At 40.6% G+C, this 25,710-nt stretch overlaps 1 protein-coding gene across 7 annotated transcripts in view; it reads right to left on the bottom strand.

Moving 5' to 3' along the window:
- The window catches only part of mta3 (metastasis associated 1 family, member 3), a 236,151-nt gene that overhangs the window by 177,562 nt on the left and 32,879 nt on the right, over window positions 1–25,710 (bottom strand). For 6 of the 7 annotated variants that reach the window (XM_048535930.2, XM_048535931.2, XM_048535932.2 and 3 more), the window contains exons 1-3: window positions 23,726–23,972; window positions 21,636–21,703; window positions 13,992–14,085 (exon numbers count right to left, since the gene is read on the bottom strand). In XM_048535930.2, coding sequence (XP_048391887.1) covers window positions 13,992–14,085; window positions 21,636–21,703; window positions 23,726–23,753 — 190 coding nt within the window. In that variant the 5' untranslated portion in view covers window positions 23,754–23,972. Of the gene's footprint in view, window positions 1–13,991; window positions 14,086–21,635; window positions 21,704–23,725; window positions 23,973–25,710 lie in introns of those variants that run through there. The other variant, XM_048535934.2, reaches the window with a different exon arrangement.

The raw sequence follows: 25,710 nt of genomic DNA, 5'->3' as shown, positions 1-25,710 counted from the left end.
CACAGAATAAGAAGAGATACAATGGTCACAGTACTACTATCCTGGTTGTCCTGTAGTGCTAATCAAACTAAAGCAAACTCTTACTTTTTTTATTGCTATTCTCAGAATATCCCACTTTACAATCAATTTGACTGGTCTGTGCTAGCCTTAACACTGAATATTATAAATCCTAAGCCATTTATAATACTTGTTATGGGTGCCATAAATGATGAACTTCCTTCCAAAAACTTTACATTTGAATGTTACTATCCGTACTGGCTGGTGTCCAGCATCCACAATCATCTCAGCCTCCCAAGACCTTTTATCTGCCACAGAGACCTATCAGAAACCATTCAAGCTTATCCTGCTATCCTAAATTACTGTTGCAGTGACATTAGCACTACTTCACCCTCTCCCCTTTTTTCAATGTGATCATTTTGGAAAGTCTGGTACTTTTACTAGTTCCTGCTATCACAGGAATTCTAAGTGCTGCACAAAATACTAATAAATAAGGCTGAACCTTATTTAGTGTGGAACAAATGACCAAATTCTGGACTGGATTAGAAATAGTTTCATTTACCGTCACAAAAAGGAAGTGGAAAAACAGTCTACTATAGCATCAGTCACAAGTGGAGTTATACAGACATTAGTATCAGGGCAATTATTCCTTAGGGACTAATCAGCAATTGGGATGAGGGAGTACAGAAATGATTTGCAAATTTGTGGCTAATAGTTACGTACTGAAACAAAAACACTGTAACATAAAAGAAGGTGCAGGCAAATTAAAACTCAATAAGCCAGAGTTTCATTGATGGAAGATGCTTTTTAATAAATTAAAACCTTTATTAACTTGAGTAGGGGATTTCTTCAAGCATGTTGACACAATGCAGGGTGATGAGCTGAATGCTTTTGAGCATGGGAACAACTAGAGTATCAACATGTCTTTTAAGGCTTATAACCAAAGTTGATCAACTATTATGTAAATTAATAAGGTGTCAGCATAAACACTCTACAATCAGACCACAAAAAATTATTTTTGCAATTACATTCTTGACCTGGCCTGACCAAGACTACATACAATTATAGTCTTCACAAAAGAGAACATCAGCCCTTGAAAAGATTCAGGTGACAATTTCTAGATTGTACTTTTTATTTATTCTAACAAGCTTTGAGATCCAAGGTTATTAAATTTCATGAGATCTGATGTTTGTCAAAGAGTTACAGTCTTCTAAGAGTGAAATAATCAGACTCAAACCACTTGGCTATACTTTTTCAGATAAATACATCATGGAGGACCAGAGCCATTAGAGAAAATAAAAAGAATAGAACTGAGTTTCATGATACATAGTCCATCATTTTGGAGAAAGTGGTAGCACATGCAGTCAGGTTTTTTTGTTCTCCCACAACCATTCAAAAAGAAGCCAGATGAATGTTAGAACTAGCAAGCATCCACAAAAAAAAAGGCTAGTGGACAACTCGAATCAGTGTAAGAGTTGTATGCGCGAGGTAAGTATCACAGATCACCATGCTTTATCTCCTCTAGGGACAAGAAAGGAATTTCCTGGAGCATTTTTACAAAGCTGGCCAATGGACTTCAAGCAGTACATTATACCATTAGATTAGTTGCTCTTAGACTATCTTTGCTTTTGCAATGGTACGAAGCTCAAAAGGAGTTGACCCAATGCCCACGTACAATGTCACAGACAGCGTGTGTGTTCCCTTTAATACTTGCACTCAATTATGCCTTGGAAAGAAGTGAGTTTTCTTACCCTCCTTGTGCCTCCAATTCAAATAATTCCTGCAACAAGCTTGTGTGAATTTTAAGATATGGTTATTTATTCTCACATATTTAACCCAAAAGACTGCAAGAAGAACTGCAAAATAACTCATTCATCTCAAACGTGCAAACATTAGGTACAGATGAAGGTAATATACTGTGACTGCTTGAACTTTTCATTTTCTTTCATAACAAAGAATTTTATAAACGGTTTTGACGTTTTAAGATTGAAATAAGGAACTTGTAAATTTAAGGATTCTGAGCGAATTGCCAAATTTCGCGCAGTCAAATTTCTAGGAATTTCGTCCTCAGGTGGACTTGAAGCTGAAACAGGTTTGGGAAGCCCTTCTCTGTTGGACTTCCCATTTTCAAAGCAGTGCTGTCATTGTCTTGGCTGCTTGGATGACCAGCAGTTAGTTCAATGGCTGGCTGGTGGAACACACTTTTCAAATGGCTTCTTATTTTAATGCAGTCAGTGTGTCAGTAATATGATTTCCTAATGAACAAGTTCAAAGTTCTTTTTCAAAAGAAAGCAATAATATGTAGATGGATTCCACATCTTATGTTTTTAACTTCAACATCCACTCCATCTAATTTGGTTAGCACACCCATCAAAATATAATGGAAAATTGATGGCATCTATTCACACAGATCTTACACACATGTATAAAACAGTGTGGAGCTGGAGGAACACAGCAGGCCAGGCAGCTTTAGAAGAACAGGAAGGTTAACATTTTGGGTCTGCTCCACCCACCTCACAGACTGATCCCCACCACTCCCAGCCTGCACTCACCTATCACCATCCCACCCACGTTCTCCAGCCCCATCCCTCCTTCTATTTATTTCTGAGCTCCCTTCACCCCTCCACATTTCTGAAGAAGGGTCCCAACCTGAAACATTAACCTTCCTGCTCCTCTGATGCTGTTGGCCTGCTGTGTTCCTTCAGCTTCACACTGTGTTATCTGACTCCAGCATCCGCAGGTCTTACTATCTCTTAAACACATGGATCTTTCTTTTTGTCTAAAGTGAAACAGGTACATGATTTATTATTGTCACGTGTACCAAGGTACAGTGAAAAGTATTGTCTTATGTACTTTACAGGCAATCGTACTACACGAGTGCATCAGGGTAACAAAGCAGAGTGCAGGGTGGTGTTGCAGTTGCCAAGGTGTAAAGAGGGATCAAAATTAACATTTAGGAGGTACATTCAAAAGTCTGATAACAGCAGGGAAGAAGCTGTTCTTGAATCTGTCCATTTGTGTATTCAAATTTTTATATCTTTTGCCAACTGAACAGCATAGAAGAGAGTATAACCAGGGTAGGAGGGGTCTTTAATTACGCTGATTGTTTTCCCAATGCAGTGGTAAGTATAGATGAAGTCAATGGATAGGAGGTTGGTTTGTATAATGGACTGGGCTGTGTTCACAACTCTGTCGTTTCTTGCAGTCTTGGGAAGAGCAATTGCCATGCCATGCTGTGACGCGTCCAGATAAGATGCTCTCTCTGGCGCATCTATAAAAAATTGGTAAAAGTCTTTATCGTCAGGCCGAATTTTCTTAGCCTCCTGAGGAAGAGGCGGCATAGGTGTACTTTCTTGACCACAGTGTCAACATGAGTAGACCAGGACAACTTTTTGCTCTCCCAGGAACTTGACACTCTACCATCTCTACCTCAGCACCATTTCTGCAGACAGGGCATGCCCTCCACTCCGCTTCCCAAAGTCAACGACCAGTTCCTTTGTTTTACTGACTTTGACGGAGAGATTGTTGTTTTTACACCATGCCACTAAGCACTCAATCTCTTTCCTACATTGTCTCATCACTGTTCAAAATACAACAGTGGTGTCATCAGCAAACATGTAAATGGAGCTGGTGCAGAATTTGGCCACACAGCTACATGTGTATATAAGGAACATAGTTAGGGACTGACTATGATGCCTTGCAGGGCACCAGTGTTAATGGTTATTGTAGAAGAGGTGTTGTCTCCTGTCCTTACTCATTGCAGTCTGTTGGACAGCAAATCGAAAATCCAGTTACAAAGTGGGGAGCAGAGGACAGGATGGCTGCTAGAATTCTATAGATCTTTTGTGTCAAGCTGTCCTTAAAATCAGGGGATGTCTGACTTCCTCAGATTGCAGCGAATGTCCAGATTTAATTAGGTATTCCACTGAGACTTGCTCAAATGTCAAAGCTCACATGATTTGCAGCAGCCATTTTACGTTTATAGCTTACGTACAGTTTTTAAAAATTAATTGAAAGCTCAATATACTGGAGCATGAAAAAGACTACATACGACTTAGTCAGCCAAGCCCGTGATGTTTGTTGGATCAAAACACACAAACGAATCAACAGCATGAAGATTTCTTCAAAAACCTGTCCAACTCTATAAACACAATTATTGTAGATATGGAATGGAATACAATTGCCATTCAAATTACTTTCAAAAAAATGCTATTAATAATTCCAACTTTGAAGTGAAGTTTAGTTTCCACTATGCAAAATACATTGAAAACAGCTGGAATAGGAAACATCTAAACAAGACATCCATACCAATTGCTGATAATGTGGGAGACTAGTAGATATGCAATTTCTCCTTAAAATTATATTTGATGTTCTCACTCACTTTCAGAATAATCTAGTGACCAATAAACCATGAAAAATGAGAAAAAACGTAACATACTCTATGTTTGTGAAAGCAAAGCCAGTTTTCTTGAAGTATCACCCATTGAATTAATTAAAAGATATTGAGGTTCGAGCCAAGAATTAAAAAGAATATTAGCTACAGACAATTGAGTTCAAATGAATCTCTTGAACAGCATAAAGCATGCAAAGGCATTCTTAACATAGAAAACAGGTGCAGGAGGTGGCCATTCGGACCTTTGAGTCTGATCGTACAATTTCAGTATCCCATTCCTGCTTTCATTCCATACCCCTTAACCCCTTTAGCCACAAGAGCCATATCTAGTTCCCTCTTTCAAATATCTAATGAACAAGTCCCAACAGCTTCCTGTAGGAGAGAATTCCAAAGTTCACAACTCTCCAAGTGAAGAAATTCTTCCTCATCTCAGTCCTGAATGGCTTACCCCTTATTCTCAGGCCGTGACCTCTCGTTACAGACCTCCCAACATTCATTCTGCATCTATGAGATCAGCCCTCGTTCTTCTAAATTCCAGCGAGTGCAAGCCCAGTCAATCCAGTCATTCCTTACGTCAGTCCTGTCAAACTGAGAATCAATTTGGTGAACCTTCACTAGACTCCTCAATAACAGGGATGTCCTTTCTCAGACGAGGCCAAAACTGAACACAAATACTCAAGGTGTGGCCTCACTGAGCCCCTGTATAACTACAGCAGACACACTTACTCTGATACATAAGTTCTCTTGCTATAAAGGCCAGCATGCCATTAGTTTTCCCTCACTGTCTGCAGCTCCTGCGTGCCAATCTTCAGCAACTGTTCCACCATGACACCAAGATCCTGTTGAAACTCACTTTTTTGTAAAGTGCCACCAGTCAGATAATAGTCTGCCTTCCTGTTTTTGCAAACAAAGTGGACAACCTCACATTTATCCATGTTATATTGCATCTGACAAGTGTTTGCCCACTCAGCCAGTATATCCCACATCACCCTGCAGCCTCTTAGTATCTTCCTCACAGCACACACTGCCACCCAACTCAGAGTCATCTGCACATTTCTTTGCCCAAATCATTAACATACATTGTGAACTGCTGGGGACACAGCACTGAACCCTGCGGCACGCCATGCATCACTGCCTGCCACTCTGAAAATGAGCCATTTATTCCAACTCTCTGCTACCTGTCTGCCAACCAATTCCTAACCATGTCAATACATTACCTCCAATACCATGAGCTTTAACTTTCCTTACTAATGTGCGGAACCTTGACAAAACTTTCTGAAAGTTCAAACACACAACAACTACTGATTCACCCTTGTCCACTCTATTGGTCATATTCTCATAAAATTCCGGAAGACATGTCAAGCATAATTTCCCTTTAGTGAATCCACGGTGACTAGGACTGATTCTGTTATGACTTTCCAAAAGTTCAACTATAACATCCTTAATAATTGACTCCAGCATTGTCCCAATCACAGATGTCAGGCTAACTGGCCTGAAACTCTCCATTTTCTCTCTCCCTCCTCTTTTTAGAAAGCGTGGGGTCACTTTAACTACTCTCAAGTCCATTGGACCTCTTCCAGAGTTGGCAGAATGCTGAAAAATGATTATCAATGCATCCACTATTTCTAGGTTCACTTTCTTAAGTATTCTGGGATTCGAGCAACAGGCCTGGGGGATAATCAGGTTTTAATCCCATCAATTGCCCCAGTACCATTTCCTAATAAGGGCTTCCTTCAGTTTCTCCTTCATGCTTGACCCTTAGCATTTCTTGAAGATTACTTGTGTCCTCCTACTTGAAGGCAAATCCAAAGTACTTGTCCAACCAGTCTCCCATCCTCTTGTTGTCCATTATGAAATCACCTGATTCTAACTGCAAGGGACCTACACTTATCTTCATCAGTCTTCTCTTTACATATATATAAAAGCTTCTGCAGTCAGTTTTTATGTTTTCTTCAAGCTTACTTTCATATCCTATTTTCACACTCCAAATTAAAACTTTTGTCCTCCTCTAACGAATTTTAAATTTCTCCCAGTCCTTAGGTTTACTGCTTTTTCTGGCCAATTTAGATGCTTTGTTTTTGGCTTTAACGCCATCCAAGGGAGACGAGGAAGGCAAAAGGGGGACATGAGTTAGCCGTGGCAGAAAATGGTTAAAGGATAACTCAACCAAATTCAAGTACATTAAGTGCAAGACAGCAAAGAGGGAGATAGTAAGGACCCTTAAAGATCAAAGAGGTCATCTTTGTGTTGAACCTCAGGAGATGGGAGAGATATTAAATAAATAGTTCACATCGTATTTTACAGTGGAGAAAGAAATGGAGCTGAAGAATTCAGATAAATAAATACTGATGTTTTCACAACAGTTCACATTACAGAAGAGTAAGTGCTGGAGGTGTTAGAAGATATAAAGGTAAATAAATCTCAGGGATAGATCTAGTCTATCCCAAGATGTTCTGGGAAGTTAAGGTGGAAATTGCAGAGCCCCTTGCAGAAATATTTGTAGCAACAATAACTACAGGTGAGGCGGATGACTGGAGGGCGCCTAATGCTGTGCCTTTGTTTAAGAAGGTATGTAAGCAGAAGCCTGGGAACTATAAACCTGAGTCTGACTTCGGTAGTGAGTAGGTTGTTGGAGGTAATTCTGAAAGATAGGATTTATGGGCAGTTGGAGAGGCAAGGAATTATTAGGGGCAGTCAGCACGATTGTGTGTGAGGGAAATCATGTCTCACAAACTTGACTGAGTCTTTTTGAGGAAGTAACCAAGAAGATTGATGAGGGCAGAGCAGGAGACATTGTTTACTTCAACTTTCGTAAAGCGTTTGACAAGGTTCTGCATGTATGATAAGTTAGTAAAGCTAGATGACATGGGATTCAGGGTGAGCTTGACAACTGGATACATAATTGGCTTACTGGCAAGAGACAGACTGGTGGAGGAGGTTCGTTTTTTGGATGGTAAGGCTGTGACCAGCAGTGTTCCACAGGGATTAGTACTGGGTCTGCTTTTCTTTGTCATTTATATAAATGATTTAGACGAGAATGTAGAAGGCATAGTTGCGGATGACACTAAAAATCGGTGGTATAGTGGACAGGAAAAATTATTTTCTAATTTACAAAAAGATTTTGATCAATTGAGTCAATGGACTGAGGAGTGGCAGATGGGGGTTTGTGATAAATGCAAGGTATTGCATTTTGGTAAAACCAACAAGGGCAGGACTTATACAATTAAAAGTAAAGCCGCGGGTAGTGTCGTCAAACAGAGACTTACAGGTTCAGGTACCTAATTCATTGAAGTTTCAGTCACATAGAGGCAGGTTGCTCAGACCTCTGAGGATAGGAGTTAGGATGTCAATGAGGCCTCTTCTGGAACAATGTGCCCCATTCTGGTCACCCTCTTATAGGAAGGATATTACTAAACTGGACAGTGTTCAGACAAGATGTAGCTGGGAATGGAGGATCTGAGTTAAAAGAAGAGGCTGGACTTTTGGACTTTTTTTTCCCCACTGGGGCATAGGAGTTGAGGAGGTGACCTTTTCGTGGTTTTAGAAAATCATGAGGGGTACAAATAAAGTGATTGGCAGGTGGCATTTCCTGTGGGTGAGAGATTTCAAGATTGGGGGGCATATTTTTAAAGTGAGAGGAGAAAGATTTAATAAAAGACATGAGGGACAACTTTTTCTTACACAGAGAGAGAGTGGGTCACATGTGGAATGAACTTCCAGAGGAAGTCGTAGATGCAGGTATAGTTTAAATTACATTTGGATAAGTACATGAATAACAAACGTCTGGAGGGACATGGGCCAAGTGCAAGCAAGTAGTTTAGTTTGGGATTACAGTCGGCATGGGCTGGTTAGACCAAATGCTCTGTTTCCATGCTGTATGACTCTAATCCAGTGTTATTATTTCTCCATTCACATTAGCTTCTGTGAAATCACTAAAAGACGTTTCAGATTTCAGATTTGATTCTGGTTTTTCATGTTCACTGATTTTATTCATAGTATAGTTAAAGACTTACAAACAATTTTGATGTTCTAGACTAGCAAAATTATTTTTAGTTTCAATTTGTGATTGTAACTTTAACTCTGATTTCTCTCTACAGATGCTATGAGGCCTCTGGAGCTTTTCCAAAAATTTCTGTTTTTGTTTCAGTACCTGAGGAGTTCACAAATGGTACTGAACATCATGGAATCATCAACAAACATCCCGGCTTCTGATCTTATGATGAAGGGAAGATTATTGATGGAGCAGCTGAAGATGATTAGGCCTAGTATATTATCCTGAGAGATGTCCTCCTGCTGAGATGACTGATCTCTAACAGCACAACCATCTTCCTATGTGCCAGGTATGACTTCTACTGGAGGACTGTTTGTCTGATATCCATTGGTTCCAGTTTTGCTAGAGCTCCTTGCTGCCACATTATGTCAAAGGCAGCCTTGATAGTATAGGCTGTCACTCTCAGCTCACCTCTGAAATTCAGCTCTTTTGTCCATACTTGACTCAAGGATGTGATAAGGTCAGGTATTGAGTATCGTTGACAGAACACAAGCTGGGTATCACTGATGGTTATTGACGAGCAGGCACTGTTTGATAGCACTGTTGATGACACCTTCCATCACTTTCCTGATGATTAAGAATCGACTAATGGACGTGGTAACTGGCTAGGTTGAATCTGTCCTAGTACAGGACCTATCTGCGCAATTTTCCACATTGTCAGGTAGATGATGGTGTTGTAACTATATTGAAAGAGCTTGGCTGGACGGCAGCAAATTCTGGAGGACAGGTCATCAGAACTATGGCCAGAACGTTGTCAGATGCCAAAGCCTTTGCTTTATCCAATGTCACCAATTTCTGGCATCACAGGGAGTGTATTAAATTGGCTGAAGACTGGTATTTGTAGTGCTGCAGACCACTGAAGAGGCCATGATGGATCACCCACTCAACACTTTTGATTGAAGGTTGATGCAAATGCTTCAGCCTTCTCTTTTGCACTGATGTATTGGACTTTTCCATCATTGAGGCTGGAAAATTTGTGGAGTCTCCTCCTCCTCCACCGAGTTTTTAAACCGTCCACTACCATTCACAACTGAATGTGGCAAAACTACAGAGTTTGGATCTGATCTGTTAATTGTAGGATTGCTTAGCTCTATCACTTGCTACTTACGCTGTTTGGCATGCATGTAGTCCTGCTTGGCAGCTTCACCAGGCTGACAGCTTATTTTTAAGTATGCCTGGTGCTGCTCCTGGTATACCCTCCTACACACTCCATTGAACTTTGCATTTTATTCTGAGATTGTGGCCCGTGGTTACAGACTCTCCAGTCTACCGTGTCTGTCCCCTTCAGAATTCTACAAGTTTCAACAGGAGTGCATTTTCTAAATTTTTGGATGGAGTTTTTCAGCGATGCTCATGGTGGAGGTCTATCGTGGTCCAGGCTAACTTTTCTCAAGCAGTCTTCCACACTTTGTTTATCATGCGATTTGCTTCTTCAGCATCCATCTATAGGAATCCTACAGCAAGAGTGGTAGACGCACTCACCAAAACAAGGACTTTACAATGTTTACACTGCTGACGCAATATTTAAAACCCAGTTCCACAGCACTTCAGACTGTCATCCCAGAGGAAATGCCCCAGAATGACAAGCTACCACTTTGGTTTGTTCACAGGAACCAAGAAACATTGGGTAACATGATTGTAGAAAGCAGGGCAATGCTTTCTCCTGCTGACTTGTGAACCAATCCATGGCTTGAGCCAGCCTGGACTGAGGCAGCACCCCAAGTTAGTAGTGTCCTGAGTGAAACTCAAGAGAGACAAAGTTATTGATCTTCTGCATTCACAAGGTTAACTGCTACATCTTCTAGAACCTCTCACTCACACAGCCATCACTCAGTCTAACTCTGCCACTGTACACACATCTCACTAAGGTTCATGGACTATAACTATCATTACACCCTTAATCATGTTCACTAAAAGGTTCTCATCCACTCTTTCTGACTCTCCACTTTCACTGGGAGCACTTTACCTCCTCTCCTGCTCATGCATCACCAGTTCCATTCACTTCCATCATACACAATTCCTGGTTTTGTCTCATTACAAGGAAATTTGGCCCATCCCCTGGACTGACAACTCCACAGCACCCCAACTGACATACATGTAACTTACCAACGGGTTGTACCTGACCTGGAAGACTTAACGACAGTCAAACTGCTGGTCAGACACTCACTCCTCCTCCATTACCACCCAAGTTGCAAATGTTCAAGAGACTAAAATTAAAGAAGTGCAGAGATCTTGAACTGTAATGGAGCTGGGCCAACAGAGATAACAAGAGGTGAGACCATACAGCAATTTGGAAGAGGGATCAGAATTTTGGAAGGTAATGTAGGCCATCAAGCAGGAGGGTTACGGGTCGACAAACAGACTCTTAATTTTTTGAGTCCAACGGCCCATATTCAAAACTGCCCAAAATTAACAAAAAACACTGACTCTTGTTTTTTGTTGCACAGATGCTGTCAGACCTGCAGGTTTTTCTAGCACCCACAATATTTTGCTTTTATTGGAGTTCCAGCAAAGGTGGGAAGATATTTAGGGTAATGACAGCACATTCAGATTTGGAAAAAAAACAGGACACTGGAGTTGAACAATAGTTCGCAAGCAAAACAAGGTCAAAAGTTGTTTTTGAGGAGGAGGTTGATGACAGCAACCTTGAAGCAAAAAGAAACCATAGCTGGAGATGAAGAATGGTCAACGATTTCAGGTAACTTATTGTTTAAATGATATTTTGTCAGCATCATTGACAAGTTCAGTATTTCTCATTGCTGTAGCCGTCTAGATGACAGTGGTGAGCTTCGTCTTGAACTGTTACAGTCTCGATGTAGATAATTCTACACTCCAATAAGGACAGGAGTATTTTCACTGTCACCTATTCAAAATCCCAGATTAGAATTATATTGCTTAATCAGAATGGTGAGGGGCTTGCAGGAGTACTTGTAGGCAACAGCGTTCCCATGGAGCTACTGCCCATGCCCTCTAGACGAGATTAGTCATCTGTAAGATGCTGTTAAATTGCTGCAGTGCATTTTGCAAATGATATACCCTGTTACCCCTGTATCAGTAGTGGTGGGTATGAATGATTACGGTAGTGGGTGAGGCAGTGAACTGCCTTCTCCTGGATTGTTCTAAGATTTGACTATTGTTGAAACTGCACTCACATCCAAGAAAGCATTTTTTTTTCATTCATTCAAGGGACGTGAGCATTGCTGGCTAAGCGAGCATTTATTTATTGGCCATTTAATTTTGAAGAGTGCTGCTGTTGTTGGTCTGGAGTTACATGAAGGTCAACCCAGGTAAGGATGGCAATTTCCTTCACTAAAGGACCGCAAAGTGAACCAGATGAGCTTTTCCTGAAAAACGAAAATGGTCTGACAGTCTCTTAATTCAAGATTTTTTTAAACCAAATTCAAATTCCATCATCTGCCATCACAAGATTCAAACCAATGTCCCCAGAACATCATCTGGGTCTCTGGAATCATAATCTAAAGACAAAACCACTCGGTCATTGACTCCCTTAAGTGAACAGTATTTCATTTCAGTCTTCACTGTACCTAGTAAACAGTGGAAATGCTCTGGGGAGTCAGGTACTGAGAGTTATTAGCCACAGAGTTCCCAGGCTCTGCCTGGTAATAAACACTATGGCTATCAATGTGTCTGCTTTATTTCTTGTGGAATAGGAAAGGAAGTTAACTGTCTGTAACTTCGTCAGAAAAAGCTGAAGGAGTAGACCGAGTGTAGGAGATGTATGATTTTGTTGCTAGTCTCTCAAGTTCAGGGCCAATGTAGGCAGCAACATAAAGGCAACTCAGGGGTTTCAAGATTATGTTCTATCTAAACTCTGATATAAAATGGCAAATGAACTAGTTTTGGTTTAAAAATAAACTGGAAAGCTGCTACAAAGTTCATACAGTTGCTCTTTATGTCCTCATAAAGCCTTATTTAACAAACACTATTGTACTTTATGCATAATATGTATCATGGTACAAAAATCAAATGATATTCTACACCCTTCACCAGAGACCAAAAGGTCAGCTTTTATGCTCCTGAGATGCTGCTTGGCCTGCTGTGTTCATCCAGCTTCACACTTTGTTATCCTGGATTCTCCAGCATCTGCAGTTCCCATTATCTCTGATATTCCATACCACATTGTTTTATACAGATTGGCTTTGTTCAAACACAGGAATGGTAGGTAGGAATTAAATCATACATTCATTTTGTAAATGAATGTATCTACTAAAGTGCACGCAAGCGAAGTCAAATGTGGTCAAAAAGCAACATACATTTATTTCCCTAACTGATTCAGAATTATTGATGCTACAGATTCAGCAAGTGTAGGTTTTAGGATCAATAGAAGTCAGAGAGAGATAATATAAGAAAATTACGCCAATTTAAAAAGGGTGAGATCTATTCAAATAGTTCATGCTTTAAAACCAGAGTCCACAAATCACGTTCTACCCAACACTCAAGTTGGCAAACCATAATGATTTATGTTAATACAGACTCATTCATAATCCAAAGCAGAAAAAAAATCAAAGGCAAAGATCAACATTACTGTGATCAGTTAAAATTATCAGTGCAATTTCAAAAGTACAAGTTAAGTTTTTCTTCTAATCTCGCTACATCATATCTAATTGAACACTGTTGATAAGTCAGGTGGAAAAAAGAAAAATCTAGAGGGAAAGTGAGGAAACTAAGATTTAATATTAATACTAAACAAGCAATCCAAAGTGGGATCTTTGTGCCAATAAGTGTCCAAATAGAGCATCAGTAATTTGCTAAGCCAAAAGAAAAAGAACTGCAGACGTTGGAAATTAGAAATAAAAACAGAAAATGCTGGGAAAACTCAGGAGGTCTGCCAGCATTCATGGAGAGAAAGAAAAGTTCACGTTTCGGATCCTTCTTCGACTGTATCAATAATTTGCTGTTCTCTAAAGACATGTAGTGAAGTTCCAACCACAAGATAATTATTTGTTAGGTCCAAAAACATCTGAACTATTATAATAACTTTACATTATCAGGTTGATGTGCAATCATTCGTCTCCCAAAACTTGAGTTTGGTGAAATGAAGAAAAAGCGTTCAAATAAACTTTTATCAAAACAACTTCAAGAAGTTAGGCCAATCGCTTCAAAATAATATTTATGCAGTTGCTCTAGAGTACTGGAGTTCTTCTACAATGCTCCAAAGAATACAATGGCAGGGTGCAATGTGCTGTAATACTGAGTAGTAGGGCAATTGTTCACAGTCACTATATCTTTTATTTCGCAGAAGGTACTTTTCATATCACATATGTACTCAAACACATGTTTAACTTTCTTCCATTATAATGAAATCTTGAAAAACAAAAAGTTTTAATACAGACAAAATTCTATTGTACAATATAATGTCCTGCAATATCTTATTGGTGCACAGAAACACCTATTTGCTTGACATAATAAAGACATTTTCAAATTACATAATCAAATTCTGGAATAAATCTGTGGCCATTAACTACAAACTTAATTGACAGTTTCAAACTTGGCATTTAAAAGTCTTAGAAAATTTTAAATTAAACTTACTTGCATGTTTGTCAGCCAGTACTACCAGGCTGTTTGAAATGTCCCTGCGTCGGTAAAAACAGACAACCTTTGCTTCCACATTGCCACTTGGAGTCTGGAAAAAACAGAAGTCAAAGTATCGAATCATGCTTTTTAGGGCACAGACTTCTATATCATATTTAATAAGAAAAATGGAAGTGACATTTCCAACAGAGTGTGCATGTAAGCATGCTTGTTACACAACATTCCACATTTATTTAGTACTTTTAACTTACTAAAACAACCCAAAGGATTAAGGAATTGGGGTGCAAAGCAAAGAGCCAAAATTAGGCGTGTACACATTTAGTATGTTAATTAGTATGTCTCTTGGAATGTAATCTTCTCTGCCAAGCAGAAAACTGGTTCACTGCTCTTCTTGCTGCCATTTCAATTATATTCCATCTTTAAAACCACTGAAGCAAAACAGGCCGGTTAAGCCAACTTGCTAAGAATGTGCAAGCGATATTTGCACCGACAGGCTTTGCAATTTTCCCCCTCAGTAAGACAACATTCTCTCATTATTTTTGAGAGATAGTTTTAACCCTACTCGCCTAGCAGAACTTGAGTGGCCAGGCGATTAAAATGATCCAGGTTCACACTCAAAGTCACCAAGAAATCAATGACAAAATTTACCCTGCTCTAAATAATAGGCTATCAGGACATTAAGAGACCAATGCAGGCTTGGCACTGACATGTACCCATTGCAGCACAAGTTTCAGACTGCAATTTTTATTATTAGCTGAGCTAAGAAGCAGCAATTAGAGGTTCAGTAACTTAAACTTTTTTAAAACTCTTCTTGTGGCACCAAAAGGAACACAAGACCTCCTGAGAAGGAATAGTATATCTGGAGACCACCCCCTTCACCATCCCACCTGCCCTCTCCAAATGCAAGAGGCATAAAGTTCTGCCATTTCTAGCCCACTGTTGCCTTCTATTGTGGGTATTAGTGTGGTTAACCCTTTCTGAACTGTTGCCAATGCATTTCATCCTTCCTAAAATAAGGTTACCAGAACTGCGCACAGTATTCCAGATCGATTCTGCTTTTAATGTGTATATGTGTGTAATACCGCTCATTATTGCTCAGCCTTCCTGAGCCAACCTTCTTCATTAACCTTCCTTTTCTTAAGAAAGCCAACTTTCTTAAAAATTACATGTTGGGTCTTGGGCCATGGCCGGAGCAAAGAGTGTGCTGTGTTGTCAGGGTAAAGTTGCAGGTTTTGAATGATACCGCACCGATAATTCAATACCAATTGTCACGTTCATTCTTCCCTGTTTCTCTGAGCCCTTAATTCTGAGGTTGCTCACACATGCAGACCCCAACTTGTTGCCATGCTAAGCTATCTGTTGATTAATGAATAAGATTAATAAATATCCCAAGATATTACATGTAAGATTATATTAATAAATATCATACAGATATCATATATAACCATACGATTAATGAATATCTACCTCAAATTAAGTCAGAAACCAGGAATTTCACTCCAACTATACACAAAAGGGGGAAAACTATTTAAATAACACTGGTTTGCAATTTGGCAACACATCACCAATATAAGACTGTATATACAACATCAGGTTCATCACTTTTGGCTTAAAGCTTATTCACTCAGTTCCTCAAAAAAAATTGGAAAAGGCGGATGTGTACCTCTGATATTAAAGAATGACACATGGTCACAACTGAGAAAAGATCTTGGCTCAGAAAATTTACAAGTGGAATCAGTATGGATAGAGATTGGGATCAGAAGTGTCAGAAAACTGTAGGCAGTCTATAGGCCCATTACTAGTCATTATACTGTTCAATATAACATTTTAAAAAAATTCAAAGCTATAAGAAAGGCAAAGACAATGTAGTAGACAAACTTTAAGTTCATAAAGACTGGGACCATCAAATTGTAAAAGGTGGTCTAGAAGAGAAGTTTTTAGAATGTCTTAGTGAGTTTCCTGGAGCATTACTTTAAGGAACCAGCTGAGGATAAAGCTAATTAAACTCTGATACTTTGTAAAGTGCCAGGAGTTAATTGGTGATGTCATAGTAAATGATCCACTGAGGAATACAACTGAATTCAACATTACATCTGAAAATGTCATCTGCCATCACAAACAAAAATCCTAATATGAAACAATGCTAATTATATAGGTATGACAGGAGAGCTGGCCAAGATATATGGGCAAACTGAACAGACCAAAAGGTGCGGCTGTAAACAAACAAAGTGGAAAGCGGTTAAAGAAACAATCGAAAGTGTTCAACAAAAATACAATGCATTGAAAGACAAAAACTCTTAAGAGGAGTCACACATCCCTTCCTCCCACCTCAAGCCGCACCTCCATTTCCTACCTACTAATCTCATCCCGCCTCCTTGACCTGTCCATCTTCCCTGGACTGACCTATCCCCTCCCTACCTATACCGTCCCCTCTACCTATCTTGTTTTCTCTCCATCTTCGGTCCGCCTCCCCCTCTCGCCCTATTTATTCCAGTTCCCTCTCCCCATCCCCCTCTCTGATGAAGGGTCTAGGCCCAAAACATCAGCTCTTGTGCTCCTGAGCTGCTGCTTGGCCTGCTGTATTCATTCAGCTCCACTTTGTTAACTCTTAAGGAGTAGTCTATTTGTGTTTTCTAATAAGAATAAAGAAAATATTAGATTAAAAGTACAAGCTATTACGTTGCAGAGAAAATATTAAAATTTGAAAAATTTAAAAACAGCAGAGGGCCACCAAAGAATTGATAAAAAAAACAAAGTAAGCTAATCAAGAATATAAAAAAAAATCAAAAGAAATAGTTTTATAAGTATATAAAATGGAATAGAACAGTGAAGTAAACTTTAATTCTATTGTCAGAGACAGGCGAAATTATTATGGAGAATGAGGAATCGGAAGGGACATTGAACAAATGTTTCATGTCTTTACAGTAGAAGACAAGATAGAGGTCGATATGAGAATGGGAATTAAGTCAATATCGTAGGATATTGTCAAAAATCAATAAACTAAAACAAAAACCTCCAGGATCTTATGGCCTACATTTTAGGGCTCTAAAAGAAACAATGACAGAAATAGTGGGTGCAATAGTTATGACTTTGCAAAATTTCTTAAGATTTTGGAAGTCCAACAAATTAGAAATAAGCAAATATAACATTACCTTTCAGGAAACAAGAGAAAGAAACGGAGATAGAGGCCACTTGGCCTGATGTCAAATCATCCAGAAAATGCTGAAATCTATTGTTGACAAAAGGTCTTAAAAATGCACTTTAAAAAAGAATAGTATGATTAGAACAAGTGAATGGTATTATATAAAAAGGGACATGTTGTTTGTCAAAATTGGAATAGGCAAGGGGAACCAACAGCTCAAGTCTCCCCAGACTTCTCAAGGCTCACGGAGTTGGGGTTTGACGCATTAGCACGGATAGAAGATTAGTTCATGGCAAGGAAACAGAAAGTTGAAACACATTGGGTATTTCCACACTGCCAGAATTGGACTAGTATAGTGACAAGGGTCACTGCTGGATCCTGAGCTATTTACGAACTATATTCATGACTTGGACGAGGACACATTTTTCACCGTCTCTCAGTTTGATAACAATACAAAGTTAAGTGGAATTACAATCTGTAAGGCAGACACAAAAAGAGGATACAAAGAAATACAGACAAGTTAACCGAGTGGCAATAAGATGGCAGATAGAATAGAACATTGACGCTAACTCACTTCAAGAAAGAAAAGCCAAATGCTTTTTAAAAAGGGCAAGATTTGTAAATGTTGACAGAGGCTCAAATGTACTCGCACAAGAAAACAAGTTGGCATGTAATTACACCAATTAGAAAAGCAGTAGTCTGTGTTTATTACAAGGGACTGGAGTACATGAATATATAGGCCTTAAGATTTGTAACAATTTTGGTGAGACGACAACTGAAATATAATACACAATTTTGGGGACCATATTTAAAGGAAGGATATAACACAGTGTTGCCTTTGATAAAATTGAAGGTTCATTAGAACTGGTCTCTGAGTTGAGATGGTTGTCTGAGATGGCTGTCTTATGATGAGGGGTTGAGTAAACTGGGTTTCTCTTTTCTGGTGTTTGGAAGAACAAGAGATGAATTAATTGAAACACTCAAGATTAGGAAGTGCTTGAAAGAGTAGATGTTGAGATTGTTTCCAAAGACTGTCAGATTTAGGATAACGGGGCTGATAATTTGCGGCAGAGATGAGAAATTCCTTTATTCAAAGAACTGTGAATCTTTGGAATTCTGAAGCAGAGGGTTGTGGATGTCTTATGTGATTATTCTCTGGGAATAATATTAAAGGATGAGATAAGACAGATATTTGTGTCCCAAAGAATGAGGGGATAAGGGGAGCAGGCAAAGTAAAGTTGAAACCCAAGCTCAAGAGCAGGCACAGCTTTACGAATGCCTTTTCAGAAATTGGAGACCATCTCAGCTCTTGGTTCCCCTCTATCTTGTCCCCTATTCCTAATTTGACATTCAGCTCCTATTTCATGTTTAAAATTATCTTTTACAAATTCGTTCAGGATGCTCCTGATTAGCCCATCCTTTCTAACTGTTCACCAATTACATAACCTCCACATTACAAACACAACTTTCACTCGCCAAGTAGCGTAAGATCAATTCGAACCTTTATATTCCATCTTATAGTTTGTGCTAGTTGGTAAATTAAGTAGATAGTAAGCTCTTCAAGGAAATGCACAACATGGTTGCAGTACCGTCAGAAGTCCTACAGACAGTTATGAGCCATTTATTCCCACACCACTAAAAACCTGATCTAGCTTGTACTTGCACCGCATCTTTAACAGAAAAATGTCTTAAGGAGCTATGTATGGAGTATACAGTACTAAAATAAAATGGAATTTAAGAAGAGATTGACAGGACACTGAGCATACATGGCTGCCTCAAAAGTGGGGAAAAAGAATGGTGATGCACAAAGGGATCTATAGAGAATGTCTGAGGATGAAAGTTTCAGACATGTGACACTCATCTCTACCTTAAATAAGAAACTCCTTATTTTTAAACTCTATCCCCTAATTCAAGTCAGCACAAAAAGGGAAAATCTTCCCAGTATCCACCCGGTCAAGTCCCCTCAGGATCTTATACATCTCAATATAATCACTTCACATCCTTCTAAACTCAAAAGCATACAGAATCTATTCAATTTTTCCTCATCAGTAAACCTCCTCATTCTAGGAAGTCCAGTGAATCTTCCCTGTATTGTCTCTAATGCAATTATGTCCTTTCTTAAAAAGAAGACTTCTTACTTTTCGTAGAATGGAAATATTTTCAAAGATAGAATAGCATGTGACTTGAAAGAGAATTTGCAGAGGCGGTGTTTGAGGTTGCAGGGTTGGAAAGTGCTATAAATGAACCTTAAATTGCTGCAATGCATTTGTACACATTTACACCTCTCTAAACCTCTGACCAGTTACTTTCAACTATATGCTTCCCAGTTATCGACAGTTTGCGAAAGAATACAAGCTTTTCCTATCCATTATCCAGTTTCCTCATATATATATACACATTTGCTATTGTGCATTGCTGATAAAAGAAAGTAAATCTTTAAAGTAGCAGAGCGAGTGCCATCAAGCAGGTTTGGTCCTGTATAGAATCAATTTCAGTGTTACTTAACCCGCACTCATCTAGGCAAGTGGGCAGACACCAGGAAGCTAAAAAAAGCAAACTTCCTGCTGCAAAATTCAGTCAGGTGATATGTGAATCTGTCTCAGTAAGTTTAATGGTCGGCAGTAATCAACATTCATGGTGGGGAAGTCAATGATGGAACTGCTGTTGAAAGTCAAAGGAAATGACTGGGTATTCTCGCTGAAGGAGAATTCATACAGCAGAAGGCCAGATTGAAACTCACATTGTTTAAAAAGATTGTAAAAAATCTGGTTCAGGCTAGGACAGTAACAGGAGCCAGTGGTGAAGTTCTGGAGCTTGGGATGAAATCCGTAAGCAGTGAACTTTGGTGTTTCTAACAACTATCAGTAGGAAAGTGAGGCTCATCCATAACTGGGCATGAGATGAGCAATGATACAACAGATGCAATATACTGTCAAAAAAGTTGATGAAGTGCCAGGATTGAGCATCACCATGGAAGAAACAAACATTTATGGAACTGAAGGGATGTCATTTAGTTCATCACATTTGCTTTGACTGAAAAAGACCTTTCTGGTTGAAACAGATGCATATCCCAACATTTTATAAACGAGATGATGGCTTCTTCAAATACTATCCTTTCAAGCAGCAAGTCACCCTGCAGCTGAAAAGATTTGCACCTCTTCTCCTCTCTAAACCTCTGACCAGTTACTTTCAACCATATGCTTCCCGGTTATTGACAGTTTGCTAAAGAATACAAGCTTTTCCTATCCATTATCCAGTCTCCTCATCATTTTATACACCTCAATTAATTCTCTTCTCAGGCTTCTCTTCTCCTTCAAGACACTTTCCTAGAACAACGTGTTATGCCCACAACCAGGAATTTCGGGTCCAATAAGAGTAATGAGGCAGGTTTAATAAATTATTTCAAAGTGATCTCCTAGACAACAGCAATCATAACATGGCAAAATTTTGCAACAAGTTTGAGTGTAAGAAACTTGGGTCAAAAATAACTGTTCTAAACTTTAAAAGAATTATATTGCAGTGAAGGCCAATTTGACTGGACTGGGCTAGGAAAGGAGTTTAACAGAAAAGATTGTTTCAGAAACAGTAGCAACAGCAGATGCTGGAGAATATGAGATAACAAGGTATAGAGGTGGATGAACACAGCAGGCCGCGCAGCATCAGAGGAGCAGGAAGGCTGACATTTCAGGCCTAGACCCTTCTTCAGAATTTCTGAAGAAGCGTCTAGACTCAAAACATCTGCCTTCCTGCTCCTCTGATGCTGCTTGGCCTGCTGTATTCATCCAGCTCTACACTTTTTTTTTGAACAGAAAAGATGGCTGCTGAATAATGACAGACATTGAAGAATATCCATGACTCTCAGCAAAACATATCGCAGTGAGGAAGGACGACTCTGGAAAGGTGATAAACTAACCATGATTAACCAAGGAGGTTAAGGGTCATAACAAATTGAAAGAAAAAAAAAGTAAAAACATACAACATGGCAAATCTCTTCCTATGCATAGTGGTGTCTGTAATAATTTTCACATTAGAGAAAGCAATTGGATTTTTTTTAAAGAAACATCAGTGAGAACTTCTCACTTTTCCTTCTAACCCGAGAGGACAGACAGGACCTCAGTTTGACATTTCATGGGAAAGACGGTATTCACTGCACTGGAAACTACATTCTAATTATGTCCTCATGTTTCTGAAATGGCATCAGAGCTCATGACATCCCACAAAGGGAAGAGTGCTTAAGCCAAAGCTTATATGATAGACATCTAGCCACTCCAGAAAGAAAGTTACAAAACAAAAAAGACAGTATCATGTCCAGAACATTCTCACACATTCTGTGACCTCTGAAATTATCACAACAAGCAAAAACTCAGTAACAGGTCTCATATCTTCTGTTACTAGTATCCTATGACCCAAAAAATAAACAGAATTTAGAAAAATATGAAACAGGAGAAAATATAGATTGCATTACCTTCAAAAAAAACTTACGCATGCATTTAAAATACCTTATTGAGCTCTTCTATTCTTCTTATTAAGTAAGGATTACTGGAAGAGTTTTCAAAGTAAACATAATCTGAAACAAAAAAAAGTAAAATCTAGTAAAGTTATAGCAGCATTCCAAAGAACAGTGTTTCCTTTAAATTCCCCAAAAGTTAAAGACTACTTTCTGATCTTAGTTCTGTTAGTCAGAGCCCACACCACAAATAGCCCCAGCAGTGCCAAGCCAAGAAGAGTTACCATTCTCAGAGTTCCTCTTCCTGAGCCATTGACCTCAAACAAAGATACATCCGAGGAACTACTTGATTCTGACAGCCTCCGCATTAAATCAAACTCACCTCAGTATTGCGCATGTTAATAAAATCAGTCAATTGTGATATTTTAACTTATCACAATCCATAACTCATACAAGGAGCCATATTTTAAGGTTGTGCATCAGCAGCAATGGTGCTGGCATTCAAAGTGTAAAACTGAGGACAAATTGGCTTATTTCAGAGATAATCGGAACTGCAGAGGCTGGAGAATCCAAGATAACAAAGTGTAGAGCTGGATGAACACAGCAGGCCAAGCAGCATCTTAGGAGCACAAAAGCTGACGTTTAGGCCCAAAATGTCAGCTTTTGTGCTCCTAAAATGCTGCCTGGCCTGCTGTGTTCATCCAGCTCCACACTTTGTTATCACAAATTGGCTTGTATTCTATTGTGTATTGAGCTATAGTTTGATCAGGATGTTCAAAATGTGAAAGGAAGAGAAAAACAATTGACTCTGGTAGTGGAAATAGCTTTAAAATAAAAGCTTGGTTGTTCAGGAGAGCTTGATTGAAAACAAATGCATGAAAAATATGGGACTCCCTAATCCAAAAGGCAGAGATAATCAGTCCAATGAAATTTTCAAGAATGAGCTCTCAGTTACGGGACACAAGGAAAAGACAGATTCATGGATTTGATGTTCAGAACAATCATATTCCAAATGGGAAAAAAAAGCTTGAGGGGATGAATGGCCTACTGCTGTTTAAATGATCCTATCAAACTTAGATAGAAACTGCATTAACGTGAGTGAGGTAAACAGTACTAATATGACACATGCCCCAGGTGTGTAATAACACCTCTGAACAGGTTGATTAAGAATATGTAAACCACACTGATGGTACCACACTCCCAACATCAGTGGCTTCATGGGAGATAAAAGTGGCAAAAACATTTATAAGCATTCTACTTGAAACTGAACACCATCTTGCAAATTCAACCACTATTAATGCAACAAAAGCATTGATAAAAATAACATTTGCTACACTGAAATTGTTTTTTAGCCATCACCCCATGTGCTTGGGAACCGGTTGTTTCTCTCCTAAGTTACATTATTCTTCTCATCACAAGAGCTGTTAAATAAAGCGGTGCCTCAAAGTCTCCCCAGGAGGGAAAGAAGGCCGGCATCTTTCAGGTTAACAGAAACTGGTGCCAGCTAACGCAGATTATCTGCCCGGGGATGCTGCAGCCATGCTATTTACGCGAAAAGAATTGTACATCCAAAAAGATGACATTTTTCATCTTAAATTAAACGTGTTTTCGCTTTTGGGTTTACAGCTTTATTCGCACTAGTTCTGGAGTAAAGGGGTTGATTATTTAGGAAGGAAGGGCTTTTGTTCTCGCACTAGAGGGAAAGACGAAGAGCGGTGGCCGTGCACCCCGGGTTTATAAGGTACAGGCCTAGCAATGAGGGTAAATGTCACTTCGCCATTTTCCTCTGACAAGAAATGTGTTTGATCAGAGTGACTGACTTTCTCTGCCCATCGCGTTAGACAAAGCTGGTGTGAATGAAAAGTCACACAACCACTTCAAACAACTTTTAAAAATATTAAAAGAGTGGTTTTATTCCGGGAGGGAGGAAGAAATCTTCGACCCAACTGAGTCCTGAGGATGAACTTTCCCAGTTATATTTCCCCCCCCCTAAGGAAAGGTGTGATTACTTTAAATCTACAATTTACAGAGCAACTGGAATTAATAAGTAAAGCCGGCGATCCTCTGATCGATGTACGAACTGATCATCCCCGCCCCCGGCCGCCGAATTGAATCAATAAACAAACACCAGCAGGCACCTACCTCCGACCCTGTACATATTTGCCGCCATTCCGCCCCCTCTTATTATTGTGTTTTTTTTTACCCACGGTTGGTGAGAAGCTGATGATAGACCCGGGATTGGAGAGGTGGGGAAAGGAGGCGGTCACTTTTTGCCACCTCACTGCCTGCCGCCGCCTTTTGCTGGGAGGGGTGGGGATGGGGGGTATCGGAGAGGGAGCTATCGCCCTGAAGCTCCCTGCTCCATCCGTCGCCTCCTGCTGTTGCGGCGGCGCCGAAGCCAAAGCCAAAGCAGCCTCCCGGCCCCACCCCCTCACAACCTCTCCCCCAATGCCCCTCCTCCACCACAGCGCCGTCTCTTATGGCCCACCCCAAACCACCACCTCTGCCCCTTCCCTACTGCCACGCCCCATCATCACTGCACCTGGTGCCCCTCTCCTCCAATATTGACCATCCGCCACAGCATCACCCGTTATGCTCCACTCACCCACTACTGCCCCTCCCCCATGCCCTATCCCTGGTGCCCCTCTACCTCCCCACTGACCATCCTCCACTGCCACTCCCCCACCACTCCATAGCCCCAGTCCTAATGCCCCATCTCTAGTGACCCTCCCTAAATGCCCCTCCCACACTTCCACTCTCCTAAAGCCCATACCCCTCCACCACTGTCAGCCTTTGCCCTGTACCTCCCCAATACTCTTTCCCTGCACCGCTGCCCCTGCTCTCTACCCATGCACATTTGTCCCACCTTTTTGTCTAGCCCTTTGCCACTGCCACTCCCCTTAACCTTGCCCCTCTCCCACTCCTCCTCTTCCTCTACCCAGCACCTCCACTGACCCTACTCTCTGCCCAGTCCCTCCTAAATTGAGCTTTCCCCTCTGCCCAGCCCTTCCCCCACAGTCTCACCCTGATGACCCTCTCTCTTTCAATGTTTGGCCTCTCCTCACCCTAAGATTGATGTTGGCGCCTTCCACATAACACCCCTGCCCCATGCTGACTTCCCACTGTCCCTTACCCACTTCACCCTACACCACTGATCCAGACCAATCTAACACCCTACCACTGCCTCTTCCAAAATCTGAACCTCACTCCTCCCAGCAAAACCCACTGACTCACCACTCTTTCACCACTCACCCTCTCTCCAAATCATCTGCCCTGACTGACCCACAATACCTCACCACTGCCTTACCCCCATCCAGATGCCTCGAGCCTTCACCCATTGTTTCCTCACCCCTTATCCATTGACTCCTTGTTATTGTCCCAGTTTTCCGTCACCATTTTTCCACTGCCCCATACTTAGCCTGACTCCATATCATCCCCAAAATACCATACCCACCTCCCTATACTACATTGTTCCAAATGCATTGACCTCCCATCTCAACCCATCCCCACTGCCCAATGCCCACAATAACTCCTACTCCATCCTGCACTCCTCCTTACCCCTTCCCCAACCTCAGACCTGCCCTGCTATCCCAGCCAGACTCTCCAATGCCATTCTAACTCTCCAATATCACCTCATGCCCATTTGTCAGTCCTGACCTCACTTCCCACTGCCCCACCTCACAATCTATTGACACTGCACTGCCCCATCGCAATTTGTTGTTGCCCCTCCATCCTGACCCACACCCCTCCCCATATGCCCATCCCTCCTCACCTTTCCACTCATTTGCCAATGTCCCATACCATCCTCAACCTCTGCCATGTCCCCACGTTATCCCTCCCCATTGATCCACTTCGACTGTAACCCCATCCTGACTCCCCTTCCACTGCCCCCAAATCCATGCTATATACGCGCAGCATCCAGATCATCCCCTCAAGCATTGTTCCTTCCCCACATCTTGTCCCCCACCCTTCTCAGCAATTCTATTTCCAACCCCTCTGCCACCTTTTACCTACCTGCCCCTTTCCCAAACACCACCTTCTGCAATCCACTGCCATTGCCACTCCTGCCCCGTTTCAGTTCGATTGTCCCATATCCCATCTCTCATTCTCTCCCTAATTCCTACCGC

This window comes from Stegostoma tigrinum, chromosome 9 (genome assembly GCF_030684315.1).
Source record: "Stegostoma tigrinum isolate sSteTig4 chromosome 9, sSteTig4.hap1, whole genome shotgun sequence".
Taxonomy (NCBI): Eukaryota; Metazoa; Chordata; class Chondrichthyes; order Orectolobiformes; family Stegostomatidae; genus Stegostoma; species Stegostoma tigrinum.
Note: the sequence above shows the minus strand (reverse complement) of the source record. Positions and strands in the feature narration are given on the sequence as shown.